This window comes from Labrus mixtus, chromosome 10, assembly GCF_963584025.1.
Source record: "Labrus mixtus chromosome 10, fLabMix1.1, whole genome shotgun sequence".
NCBI lineage: Eukaryota > Metazoa > Chordata > Actinopteri > Labriformes > Labridae > Labrus > Labrus mixtus.
Genome location: NC_083621.1, coordinates 6,577,742 through 6,591,691, shown reverse-complemented (window position 1 = coordinate 6,591,691; position 13,950 = coordinate 6,577,742). Strand labels below are relative to the sequence as shown.

Sequence of the window (13,950 nt, the reverse complement as noted above, 5' to 3'; positions counted from 1 at the left end):
ACCCATGGTAACCATTGTATTGAGTTTGAATGTGTTTTGTGTTGTGTTCCAGGTGTGTGCAGCACAATAGGTGAAGGATGTTTTCCCAAAGTTCGTTTTTACATGTGGAACCGTTAACATCAGCCAGTCACTTGATCGAGTCTGATACTGATTATCAGCCCAGATTAATAAAGAAGTGATGTATGCTGGTAGATTACCCACAAGTGATTTATAAATAAATAGCAGCCAATGCCGTTCACGTCTAACTGTTAGTGAAGGCCAACCAACTTTATCGTACAGGATGCAATGATGAGTGGAATATTTATCACCAGTGATAAATCTGAGGGCGGAGTGATAAACTGTGTCTAATGATTTTAGGGTGGAGGCACAAGCATGTCTATAAATGACATCCCCGTAGTCCAGAACAGATCGGAAGATGGCTTCAATTATTCGCTTTCTACTCACTATATTGCATAAAAGAATTAGTTAATACTTTCCCGACAGACTGTTTACTCATTTCTAAAACGGTTTGAGAGGTAATGCTCACTTCCTGTCCATTAATGGCAAAGGATCCCCTTCTAGTGTAATTCCATTGAACTATACAGTAGGTGGCGGGGGACCAAATGTCTGTTTTGTTGTGTATAAATACTAGCTGTATAAGTCCCTCTTACAAAGCTGATAGCAGACTTGGGCAGTCTGACTAAGACTTTTTAGTGTGAACCAAAACAGTGGCTCCATGCTGAGCTCCAATGGAGGGCTGCTGATACAAAGATTATGACGTCCTTAAAACTTACACCTATGTAGATGCAAGTGTGATGTTTTAAGATGCTTGAAAAAACGTAGCCCCGTCTTGACTTCGACAGCAGTCATTGTAATGTGCGCCCACTTACAACCTGCCGTCACAGATTTGTACACTTTTGGTTTGTTATAGACAGACATACATGCTTCTATATTCCATATGTATGTATAGATCAGGTCTTCATCGTGGTGTAGCATTACTGTAGTAGGAGTAGAAACAAGACAGACATACAACATAACGTGACCTTAGTTCATACTGCTGCTCACCTTCTATATAAAACCACTTTTCAAATCTTGCTATGGTCCCTGTTATGCACGGGTAGACCTCTTCCTGAGAACTGCTTTTGCTGGGGATTGCTTCGACCTGCACTTTCACCTGACCCTCTTGATGTGCCCTAAAGGAAGGGAGAGCATCTGTGGCCCGCCACATTAACCTTACTAGCCATGCTCAGTAGTCAAGAGTTTAATCTTTAATTCCATCCTAGGTAGATTTTCCTATCATCGCTGTTGACCTCTGATCCTTACATTCTGCCTCTCAGGTTAATCAGCTCTGCTCTGCACGAAGAGAGCTTGACTGACCCTGAACCTCCAGGGATCTCAGAACCATCCTGTGGTCATGCTCATATACCTTGAATGTTCTTGTTTGTAAAAATGAAAAGGTTAGATGGCTGATGAGAGTAGCCTCTTCATTTAAACATTTGCATTGAAAATCTTTTATGGTGCGTTTTTATAAATCTAAGAGAGAAGAAAACTGTTCTGAAAAATTCTGAACAAATGAAACTAATTATGAAAAACATAATGCAGGACACAATGCTTCAATATATTTATTGTATACTTTAAACACTTGTAAACGTTGTATATCTACTATTTAAAGTAACTGTATTAAACAAAACATCCAGAGGAAAAGGTACAATCAGCAGAGCGATAAATATGCAACGCAACAAGAGGAAAACACACAGTCGATCATGTTGTAGGAGAAAGATAAGTTAGTGGGACTTCTTGGGAAGGTGTGGAGGTCAGAGAGGTCGGGCAGCTTCCCTGATTGATGATTGACCCTTTAGAGGCACAGGCACAAATCTACAGGTAGCACTGTAGGGAGACGACGCTCCCAAACCATCAGCATGACACAAATGGCTAACATAATATATTTCTGTGGAAAAACAGCATACAAGGGCTGAAACAGGAAACAGTGGAGTAACAAGGATAAAACAACCTACATGTGGCTGAAAGCAAACATTTGTATCCACCCAATCAATGTAATGTACTGTGTTTGTCACTGTACTGACGCAGGCACTGAGTATTACTTAACAAATAACCTACATTTCATCATAAATATATGAATGTATTCATAAAAGTATGCAGCATCGCAAACCAGACAGAGTGTACTCTGACTGTTTTTGGCTAAATGTATCATCATGTGATTTAAAAGAACATTTTAGATCTTAAACCATCCCTTCATTGACTCATGTTTAACTTCAATTTAAAATAAAAACATATGGCACAACCATAATAAGGAGATGTTTGATGAACAGCATTACATGTAAAACCACCGCCAGCCCCCCTCCACGTCGTGCGTCACCATCCCTGCTGACATCCACTCACATCAGTACAGGCAGGTTTTCTTCATGATACGCAGGAACTCCTGCTGGTTCACTTCTCCATCGCCATCCCTGTCTGCCTCCTCGATCATTTCCTTCACAAACACACAAATGGAACAGGAAATGAAAGGAAGAATTAAGGGAGAAAACGAAGAATCTCTTGACAGCATGTGTGAGTCTATGTTTCAATCACAACATAATGTGGTTTACCTGCAGCTCTTCATCCGTCAGGTTCTCTCCCAGCTCCTTTGCTACTCTTTTCAAATTCTTGAATGAGATCCTGCCGGTCTCGTCATCGTCAAACAGGCGGAAAGCTTTCAGGATCTCCTCTTTGGAGTCCTTCTCGGCCTAAAATAAGGGTCAAGTGGGAGATTCATTTTACACAGCCGTAACAATTACAAGTCTCACCGGGAAACAATGTTTCTATGCACAATTATCTGATAACACAAAGTCTGCCACAATACAGTTTTGATTTGATTACATTTATAAATGTGATCGATAAAACGCAAAGGCCCATTTAATACAGAAAGCTAAATCAATAATGATTTTGAAACGCTAACCAAAGCATAATTTAATAGTTTTATGTCTGACATTTAAAAGAATAAGATTAAGAGAATGATTATGAATATAAATAGCTTGGTCCATATATCAGTGGTTGTAATTTAGAGATGGCGATATGATGGTGTTTTAACATTCTAACAATAATATACAAACTCTGATCAAATGAATCAATGTACTGCTCCATTACAAGTTGATCCTTATACTACCAGTGTAACCATTCTGCAGGAACTAGGTCAAGACAACAGAACCGTCCCATCATAAACTGAATTTGTGTGTGCACTTCAAAAGCAATACTAGCAAAGTGAAGTCAAATGGGAATTCAAAACTGAGATAATAAGTTGGAGTCAATGTTTTGGATTCTTTTTTTTTAAGGTAACAAACTTTGTATTAAAAGCAAATAAAGGATATTAAAGAGGCAGATAGGGCTAGTGTATTTAATAGATTACGTATCTACCATTTTCTGTGTCATGACAGAGAGAAAGTCGGCAAAGGATATTTTCCCTGTGCCGTCCTTATCCACTTCACCAATCATCTTCTTGATCTCCTCTTTCTTTGGTTCAAACCCCAAAGCTCTCATTGCAACCTGGAACATTTGAAGGAAGTAGATTTGTTAAACCCCGTTTTCTTCCATTGGACACATGTTGCTTGCCATCAGGTTTGAGCACTTTTACCTTGAGCTCCTTGACGTCGATGAATCCGGATCCATCTGTGTCAAACAGCTCAAAGGCCTCCCTGATCTCCTGCTTCTGCTCCTCGGTCAGCTCTGGTTTGGGGGTCGTCTTCTTGCGAGGAGGTGGTACAGGACCCTGTAGGGATGGTCTCTTGGCAATGGTCGCCTGGTGGAGACACAGGAAGTCGGAAATGAAAAACACTAGTACTAGTTGCAGAAAAAAAGCCTCTACGTTTATATTTATATTTACAACAGAATCTGATGTTTGCTTTTTAAGACAAATCAGTGTTTTTGAGTAGCCAAATCACATGAAGCTCAAATGCAACACATTAACATGCATGAACATAATTATAAGATGTCCTCACTCACCATGAGATATTGTATAGAGGTTGACAAAAAGCTGCAGATTTATGAGGCAATCACTGTTTCCTCAGGCGGTGATGCCTCCCGATCATTTAGGAAGGAGGAGGAGATGAGATGGTTTACACCATTTATTTATAAACGACTGTCTGTTGTCCCTGAACCCCGTCTATTTCAGTCCCAGAGATACCCGATAGAATACTCCGAAAATTGAACGTTTCTACCTAATAGCGTGCACAGGTTTTGCTGCTCATCACCTGCTGTCATGGAGCCCAAACGTTTGATTTGCTCATCCTTTCTACCCGCAGACGAGCCACTGGATTAACAGTGTTACGGGAGGATTCAGACCGGCACACATGGGAGTGAAAATGAAATGCACCAGTCGGGCAAGAAGATGATTGGGTGTGCCGGATCACGGGAGGCATGACACGACCATGAAATACAGCGCTGTGAAAACTCCTGAAATGAGACCACAGGATGAGACGTTGAGATTCAAAAACGTGAGAAATGAATACATGAAAAAAGAACATTGAACGGATTACAAATCATTAACACCCTCTAGTGTCGACGAGGCGTCCTCTTCTAAATACATGGAAATAATTGATTTTATTATTATATAATAATACTGTTAATTACGTCAGTAAATTAATCCAAAGGGACAGGGAGTAAATTGTTTATTTATATATTATTTATATTAATTGCCTCAGATATTGCATATTTGTGCAGCCAACACAGAATCTATGGTCGGGGTCCACAGCAGAGCACGACATACAAGCAAGTCTCATCTCATATAGGAATAAATGGCTTACTTTGCTTACAAGTTTCAATGTTTCTTATCTATCTTTCTTGTTTTCCATGGCTTTTTTTTCTTTTATTTGTGCTATCTTCTTTTTCTCTGTGCGATTTATTTTTTTATATCACGTCTCCCTCATTTATTTTGGTAGCTATTATTACAAATCGACTGAGAACTTTTAAGTATTTTAATTCATTAATGTGTGGCATTTTATTCTCTACTTCTTCTCTTTCGTTCCTTGACTTACTGATATGTAAAAAATAAAAATAAATGCAAAAAAAAAAAAAAAAAGTCTTAACACTTTTTGAGAGTCAATTAATTGATTTGTCACTTTCTTTCCTCTGGGCTGACACCACAGACTGTAAATATTACAGCTGACACTTGTCTAAAAAAAAAAAAAAAAAAACACCAGTCTAAAAAGGCTGACTTTTACGGGGCGGGGTCTAATCCCTTTCCCCTCGCCGATTGGATAATATTGTGGCGTTCTTTGACGTATTCTCCATGTTATTGGCTGTTCTCTAGCGTCATTTTATGCTGAGCGATGGCTTGACCAATCACAGAGACTTTCTCCTCAGCTCATTGATGGTTCGTACGCAGGCTCGAAGCATTCACCGACTGCAGGTAAATAACAGTGTTCTGTATTTCTTAGGACACATTTTTTCACATTTAAGTCCTGCGTATTGTATAGTTTGAAACACGTAAGTTACCAATTTTCCACCTCTGAGGAAAACATTGTTTAGCCTGCTGAAAGTGCTTGTTTCTAAAGTCCTGACTGTTTACCTTCCAGTCACTTTTCACTCATTATGGCCACACGAGTTCGACCGGTGAGTTATACCGTTTTGGGTTCAAATCTAGCAGACTACCATTTCACGCCGTCTGGTGCTGCCAGTTTTCTCGAAATGTCTTAACAAATGCATATCTGCCTGCCACACAGAGTAGTAAACGGTGTGCAGTCATCGGGGGGTCAGGTTTCCTGGGCAGACACTTGGTGGAGAAGCTGTTGGAGAGAGGCTACTCGGTGTCCGTGTTTGACATCCGTCAGAGCTACGAGCTACCCGGCGTCACCTTCCACCAGGGAGACCTCTGCGACAAACAGGTGAGACTCGGATTTGTGTGTCAGACTGAATACCTGAAGAATGCACGCTTTAATGCATTCAAGCGAAGTGTATCACATTACTCTGTGTATACTGTAGGCTACTCATTCAGCTTGTTGCATTGCAGAAAAAAGCTGTCTGCTTTAACTTTGTATATTTGAATCATTTTTTTTTTTTAGGATTAGACTTTTAGGGGTGTTCAGCTCCTAAAGAGATTGTGACATGTAGAGTTCCTGTTCAACCCTCCTGCTAAACCACTCCCTTCATGAAGAAGAAATACACAAGAGATTTATTTTACATCAACAATGGATGTAACAATAAGTCACACGTTGAGTTTTACACCACAACATCGTTTTTAAGGGGATGAAAGATGGATAGGGTGTATTTTCAAAAGTATTCAATTTGTACAGGTATTATTATTAAGTATGTGCTAATTTGTAAGCAATTCAGCATAATGGTAATTCTTCTCATTGTTGAGCCATATCTTAATGCCAATACCATTATATATAACATTAAAGTTTTGAATGCAGGGCTTTAACATGTAACACTGCACCTCTGTGTAAAATAAGCCTACTACTCTTACTAAAGTATATTATCTGGATATTTTACTGACTTATTAAGCTCTTTTATGCAAGGACTTCATTTTAGCGTTGGAAACAGTTACTCACACTTAAAAATTGAAATGATCAAATACATTTTTTTATAGAGCTGTAATACTTAGAGTTTATTTACAGTTTGCTCACAAACACTTTAGACTTGCTCCATGAAACATCATTAGCCTGGAGCAATGACTCTTCTGATGCAACTGTCAGTCGCTGTGAGGTCTCTGTCATGCTCTGTCCTAGGATCTCCTGCCAGCTCTGAAGGATGTGTCCTTGGTCTTCCACTGCGCCTCCCCGGCCCCTGCCAGTGATGACCGTGGGCTGTTTGAGAGGGTCAACATTCAGGGCACACGCATCGTGATTCAGTCCTGTCTCGAGGCTGGAGTTCAGGTGAGGCTGACAAGTTTTTTTTTCTTCTGTTAATTTATGGCTAAAATGTATTCAAGGTTCTCACACATTCTCTGTCTCTACATAAACCCGTGCACATACAACCACGTTCACTCTGGAATGGGACAATATGTGCAAAATGAGTCGGAATACCTTGTATCGACATCGAGAGCCAGAGCAGCTTCAGCCGGCATGGGCACCGCCATATTTGTCAACTGTATCATTAAAGTAGTTTATCTGCTTGGTTTTTTTTCTCCAGAAACTAGTCCTGACAAGCAGTGCCAGTGTGGTGTTTGAAGGGACCGACATTAAGAATGGAAGAGAGGATCTACCTTACGCCAGGAAGCCCATTGACTATTACACAGAGACCAAGATTCAGCAAGAGAAGGTAGGAGAACAGTATTCCCAACTGAAGTTAAAGAGTCTGCAGTTTTCTTTACTTTGTTGAGTTTTATTTGTTCCTTCAACAGGCATGCTTTTATTTTTTTAGTTACAGAAGGACGCTCAAAGTAACTCATAGTTATAATTCTGAGTTGACGTGTCTTTGTTATCCTGTCACCTATACTGCAGGTTTTAGGTCCGACCTCATTGTCACCAGCATCATACAACATTACAGACTCATCATCGTCAGTAGTTCGCACATATCTTTAGACTCTTCCCAATATTCCCCACCCACAATTAGTGACACCTACGAGTGAGAGGAGAGGAAATGATCAGAGCACTTTTTGCAGTGTCCAGAGTTGAATCTGTTTTGCTGCCTTTGTGTTTCAGTTGGTCCTTGAAGCTTGTGACCAGGAGAAAGGTTTCCTCACAGTTGCAATCCGGCCTCACGGCATCTTTGGCCCTCGGGACCCACAGCTGGTTCCTATCCTAGTGGACACGGCTCGCAGGGGGAAAATGAAGTTCATCATTGGGTAAGATTGGGTAAAATGAAAACAAACATATGTGCATTTAAAAATGAGACACTGTTTTGCCCTCCCCAGACCATAAGTGTCATGTACATGCTCACTTATGACCCCCTGATACTAGGACAGCAGCACAATCAGACACATTTTCATCATTCTCGCAGTGTGAACATGCGAAATGAACTCATTGTAGACGACTGTCTGAAATATAACAATTTTATGAACGTGGGTCATTCATCAAGACTAAAAATTCATACATTTGACCAATCAGATGAAGCCCCAGCTAGCTATCTGCTGACAACTGTGAGGCTAGCTTGAATGAGGGCTGAAGAAGGAGAGAACAGTGAGGTAAAACAGCACTTTAACTATTTCATATGGCTAAAATCAGCCTGGCTACAATCACATCTAATTGGGCTACAACCACAGCCAGCCAAGCTACAATCACAGCTAATTGGGCTACAACCTCAGCCAGCCGAACTACAACCACAGCTAGCAGGGCTACAACCACAGCTAATTGTGCTACAACCACAGCCAGCCGGGCTTCAACCACAGCTAATTGTGCTACAACCACAGCTAACTGGGCTACAACCTCAGCCAGCCAGGCTACAACCACAGCCAGCCGGGCTACAACCACAGCTAGCAGGGCTACATCCACAGCTAGCAGGGCTACAACCACAGCCAGCCGAACTACAACCACAGCCAGCCAGGCTACAACCACAGCTAATTGGGTTAGAACCACAGCTAACTGGGCTACAACCTCAGCCAGCCGGGCTACAACCACAGCTAATTGGGTTAGACCACAACTAGAAGTTGTCATGAGTTCATTCCACAAAACCAAATTCCAAGTGTGGACGCAGCTCTCAAAGAGAGTGACTGGAGTGAAACTCTCATGAGTGAAAATATAGAAAATGGTTGTGATATATTTGGTTTAAAACTAAATGAAATAATGTCTCCATTTCTGAGAAAGGGAAAACAAAGAAAAAATAAAAGGAATCCACTGCCCTGGATAGATGAAGAATTCAGAAAACTAATGAAAGACAGAGATATGTTGCTTAAAAAAGCATTAAAATCAGGTCTGACCACAGACAGACAGAGATTTACCTCAATTAGAAATAAAGTAATAAGCACAATGCGGCGGGCAAAGGCAAATTTCTTCATGACCATTATTGAAGATGCAAAAGGAAATAACAAAGTCATATGGCAAAATATTAATAAATTAATTGGTAGGCAACCTAAAAATGGCACTGATAATTTTGAAATAAAACTTAACAACGCACCTGTGCAAAATCCCTCAACTATAGCCACTGAAATGAACAAATACTTTATGAATTCGGTTAACGAGATAACACAACAGTTTACCCCCCCTAACTGTATACATAACCTTCCTAATCCCAATCATGCAGCTTTTAAGATAGCGGAAATATCTGTAAGTAGAGGTGATGAATATTATTAACTCCCTCAAACGGTCAAAATCCAAAGATGTTTCTGGACTCGACACACATTTTTTAAAAATTGTATAAAGAATCATTAATTGTACTAATTACACATTTGCTTAATTTATCCTTTAAACAAAGTGTAGTGCCCTCAGCGTGGAAGCTTGCTGTTATCACCCCAATTTTTAAATCTGGTGATAAAACAGAAATGGCAAATTACCGACCTATCAGTATTCTACCCGTAATCTCCAAAATAGCAGAGAAGTGGGTCGCAAAACAACTGAATATACACTTAAATAATGGCCACACACCCCTGCATCCGATGCGGTTTGGGTTTCGTAACCACCATTCTACAGAGTCTGTCAAAAATCAAATCAAAAGCCTTCTTGATAGGAATGCCTGTGTAGGTGCTGTATTCCTGGACCTCAAGAAGGCTTTTGATACCATCAACCATACTGTTCTTATCTCAAAATTAACTTGTTACAATTTTCCACAGGAAGCACTACTCTGGTTTGAATCATACTTATCAATTAGAAAACAATGCGTGTCCATCTCTGGCACCAAATCCTCTTACCTTGACTGTCAAACAGGGGTCCCACAAGGCAGTATTTTGGGACCTATTTTATTTACTATTTATATAAATGACCTTCCGGAAGTGTGTAAAAATGTAAACATTCAAATGTATGCTGACGATGCCGTTGTTTTTACACAGGGGCAGAAATACTCATGAAGTCTCACAAATTTTAACAACAGCCATGACCCAAGCGCAAAGCTGGGTCAAAGATTCATGTCTTCAATTAAACGCAAAGAAAACGGTCTGCATGATGTTCACTAAACAGCCAACCAGCCTTCAGCAGTCCGGCGTTTACCTGGAAGGTGTAGAGCTTAGTCTAGCTAATGAGTTTAAATATTTAGGCCTAACATTGGACCCAACATTAACATTTAAAAAACACATCAAACAATTAACAAAGACGGTAAATTTTAATATAAACAATTTTAGACAGGTAAGATCCTTTATGAATATAAATGCTGCTCGAATGTTTTTACACTGGATGATTTTTTCACATATTGAATACTGTATAACCACATGGTCACTTTCTGCTGGCACAACACTTAAACCAATACAGTCTATTTTTAAAAAGGCCATAAAAATCTTTGACAAAAAGCCATTTTCGTTTCACCATTGCACTGTTTTAGATAAACATAATTTACTAGATTTCCATAATTTTGTTCATTTTAAAAATGCATGTTTTAGATATAAAATTTTGCACGGACTTGCTCCTCCTCCTTTGAAGGACTTTATAAAGCTGAAGTCTGCCAGTGGGATCGGCACCAGGGGCCACAGCCCGAGGAGACTGTGAGGTCCCATACAGACGCACTACATTCAGACAAACTGTTCTGTCAGTCAAAGGAACTAAATATTGGAATATTCTCCCACTCACAATAAGAGACTCGCAAACATATGCAACCTTCAAAACACACCTCAAACAAGTCTGTGACCACCTTTAACCTTTAACCTCTATTATTGTCTTGTGTCACTTGTGCCTTTGTATTTGTATTTTATTTGTAATTTGTCTTTCTCTGTTACCTGCCTAGGGACAACAGATGGAAACTAGCACTTCTGCTATAATCTGGCATTTTTACAGCTGTTCATTAATATGCACTGTCCCTAACAAATAAATAAATAAATAAATAAAAATAAATAAATATAATTATTCATTTAGATGAAAAGAATGAATTAGGGCAATAAGACATTTTAAACACAATGTCATCTGTATAATATTCCAAACTACAGACAAGAAAAAAATGATAATGTTTTTGCTAATATGCACACTGAATTATTTCTGATCGCATACACTATTGTCATATTGAACATAGTTATCATACACTGCAGATGTTTCTCATACCGTGCAGGTATGACTAAATATAAATCCACATTTTAATAGAACATTGTGAAACATGTTAGTTTGTTAAGAGTTTTTATTAATAAGTTGGTGAACAGCTCTTAATTATTAATCACCTAAGGACCGAAGACTGTTTAGATGAAGTGTCAGTGACGTCACCCGGTGGTTTTTGAAGCCACTCAATGATGCTTATTGGAAATGCTGACTCTATCAAACTTTTAGTCAACCTAACAACACGCAAACAGCTGGAGCTGAGACGGCCCTTAACCCTTTTCACAAAACTCTACAATGCACACGCCCCTAATTATGCATAACTCATATCCTTCATAAAAGTTTAAAAAAAAGAAAAATTCACCCCCTTACAGTGTGTGCTGATAAAGACATTTTTTCCGCCTGTGAAGAACACACTAGTACACAAGCGTCCCTATTCAGAGGCTGCAGTTTGTTCTGCTGGTCTCCCTAGCATCACTGTTGCTAACTTGCTTTCTAATATCACCATGTGCATTATTTATGGTTTGAAACTTTTTCCCCCCCAAAAAAAACCTAGATTCATTTTTTATTTTCATAACACACTTACTCCCTTGGACATCTCCCAATGCCACTAAAAATGTCAGATTGATTGATATTAGGGTTGTGTATGAGCCAACAGTCTCTTCTACCAGTGTCCTGAATGTTGAAATATAAGTGTGTGTTGGGCGTTCTTTTAACCATTTGACTATTTTTGTTTTCTGAAGTGATGGGACCAATTTGGTTGATTTCACCTTCGTGGAGAATGTGGTTCATGGCCACATCTTGGCAGCTGAACGCCTAAGGTCGGACTCCCCTATATGTGGAAAAGTGAGTGAAAAGAAATGATTTCAACTTGCAAAAATGTGTTTATTTGTAAATCGTAAAATGCAGGTCACAACAGCTTCACTAAAGTATGAAACAAAAATGTGTGCTACAACTCCCACAACTCTTGTCTTTCAACGCTGTACAAACTTAATTCCATTTAAGTTAGAATTACTTCAATGTTTTATCTTCTGCTTCAATTTCAGCCATACCACATCACTAACGATGAGCCAATCAAATTCTGGGACTTCATGTCGGAGGTGTTGGTGGGTCTGGGATATGCTGCTCCACGTTACCACCTCCCCTACTCTCTTGTGTACGGACTGGCCCTGCTCCTCTGGCTGCTGGCTCTGATCCTTCGACCTCTGGTTTCTTTCAAACCCACTTTTACACCCATGAGAGTGGCACTGGCAGGAACCCATCACTACTACAGCTGTGATCGTGCCAAGCAGGAGCTGGGCTACAAGCCACTCGTCAGTCTGAGGGAGGGGATAGCACGCACAGTGGAGAGCTACCCCCATCTCAGACAAGGGGCTTGATGGTAGATCAGAGGTGAAGACTGTTGAGACATGAAAGCCTGGGGATGTTTGTTCCAGGTGATCAGGTTACACTGACTGGACAATTCAAAATAAGGGAACGAACAACTTAATCTAAACCCCGAATTGTATGGCATTTGTGTGCCTTTTAAACACTTATGTACCATTTCCACCAGCAGATGGCAGCATAATTATACTGCATTTAGTCAGCGCACCACAGTCTGTTGCTACAGAAGGTTGAAAGCACTTGGTTAATGGTAAAAACAAACGAATGACAACTGAATTGTACAGATCCTACACTGTAAAAACTTCAAAGATGGACTAACAATCTTCCATTCTTGTTTTCACCTGTCACATTATGATGTTGCTGTTTATGTCACAATGCCTTAATACATTCCATGATATTATTAAGAAATGGTTTTCTGGACTTTTTGTTGAACATTGACCTCATCTATATCTAAACCATTGATAGGAGAAAGTATGTTGACTATGTGGCAGATCTACTCATAGATCTCATTGGCTGAAATCTCTCATGCTGGTGAGGCTCTCTTCATCCAGGTTTCACAATCTCGCTGAGAGTGTTCCTGAGAATAGAGACTAGAATATATACGCTTACAATTTACAAGATACACACTTATTATGCATAAAAACTGATTTGGGTTCCCGATTTTCCCACCTGACCAAACTCTTAACAGCAGCAGAAAAAATGATTACAGTGATATGAAAGTGTGCAGTGCACATAAGGACATGTGGACACTGATTCAAGACTTCCTATTTAAGATGCTCAACTTTCTCAGATGGCTAATGTTTCGTTTCATATACATGAAGCCAGAGTGCATTCAGGAGGTATTCAGACCTTTTTAACTTTGTAGCATTAGGCAAATTATGGACACATGCTAATGTATATTTAATTTGCATAATGCAGCATTATGCTAATTATAGGTGCATGCTAATTTCTATATAATTAGCATAAGGCAGCATCATGCTAATTATGTATTATGTTAAAATTAAAATATAATATATTTTAATTATATATAACTGTAACAAGACAAAGACATTTTAATCAGATAGAGTCTGTTTTATTGGCTAGATATTTGGGTTTGTCTTGTCTTTACATTCCTCTATACTGTGCACCGATATATTCACATATACACACTAAAACTTTCTTATTTATGTATTGTGATATCAGTAGACGGATCATTTTAATGTAACAGGTTGCTTTGTATCTGCATGACAATATAAAAGTACAAACAACATTTAGAGTGTGAATGGACTGTGTTTGACAGTTAAGATGTGACATTGTGAAATCATGGTGTATTTCATCATTCAGAACATGTAATGCGGACATGTAAGTGTCGCAGCCTCCCAGGGTTATTGCACAGGTATTGTTCCTGACACCAGTGACACATCAGGGCAACAGCCTGAGGATAGACACTGTTTTGTGTGTGTGAGTTGAAGTTGCTGTTTGTCCCCCATCAGATCTGTTTCCTCACTCTGGA

At 39.5% G+C, this 13,950-nt stretch overlaps 2 protein-coding genes across 2 annotated transcripts; one reads left to right on the top strand and one right to left on the bottom strand.

Annotated features, from left to right (window-relative positions):
• Positions 1-1,585: 1,585 nt before the first annotated feature.
• On the bottom strand, positions 1,586-4,261 carry cetn2 (centrin, EF-hand protein, 2). The gene is made up of 5 exons (XM_061047742.1): positions 3,976-4,261; positions 3,608-3,772; positions 3,391-3,519; positions 2,586-2,723; positions 1,586-2,470 (listed from the first exon to the last, which is right to left on the bottom strand). The coding sequence occupies exons 1-5, from the start codon at positions 3,976-3,978 to the stop codon at positions 2,381-2,383; spliced, it is 525 nt and encodes a 174-aa protein (XP_060903725.1). The 5' UTR covers positions 3,979-4,261; the 3' UTR covers positions 1,586-2,380.
• A 1,072-nt stretch (positions 4,262-5,333) lies between these two features.
• Positions 5,334-13,707, top strand: nsdhl (NAD(P) dependent steroid dehydrogenase-like). The gene is made up of 7 exons (XM_061047741.1): positions 5,334-5,583; positions 5,694-5,855; positions 6,699-6,845; positions 7,102-7,230; positions 7,614-7,756; positions 11,819-11,921; positions 12,122-13,707. The coding sequence occupies exons 1-7, from the start codon at positions 5,563-5,565 to the stop codon at positions 12,452-12,454; spliced, it is 1,038 nt and encodes a 345-aa protein (XP_060903724.1). The 5' UTR covers positions 5,334-5,562; the 3' UTR covers positions 12,455-13,707.
• The last annotated feature ends 243 nt before the right edge of the window (positions 13,708-13,950 follow it).

Coding starts and splice junctions, on each gene's coding strand:
- cetn2 (XM_061047742.1), bottom strand. Junction 3,520..3,607: donor TCGACGTCAAGGAGCTCAAG/GTAAAAGTGCTC, acceptor CAAATGTTCCAG/GTTGCAATGAGAGCTTTGGG. Junction 2,471..2,585: donor TGACGGATGAAGAGCTGCAG/GTAAACCACATT, acceptor GTGTTTGTGAAG/GAAATGATCGAGGAGGCAGA.
- nsdhl (XM_061047741.1), top strand. CDS start 5,563: ATGGCCACACGAGTTCGACCG. Junction 5,584..5,693: donor TGGCCACACGAGTTCGACCG/GTGAGTTATACC, acceptor CCTGCCACACAG/AGTAGTAAACGGTGTGCAGT. Junction 5,856..6,698: donor GAGACCTCTGCGACAAACAG/GTGAGACTCGGA, acceptor GCTCTGTCCTAG/GATCTCCTGCCAGCTCTGAA.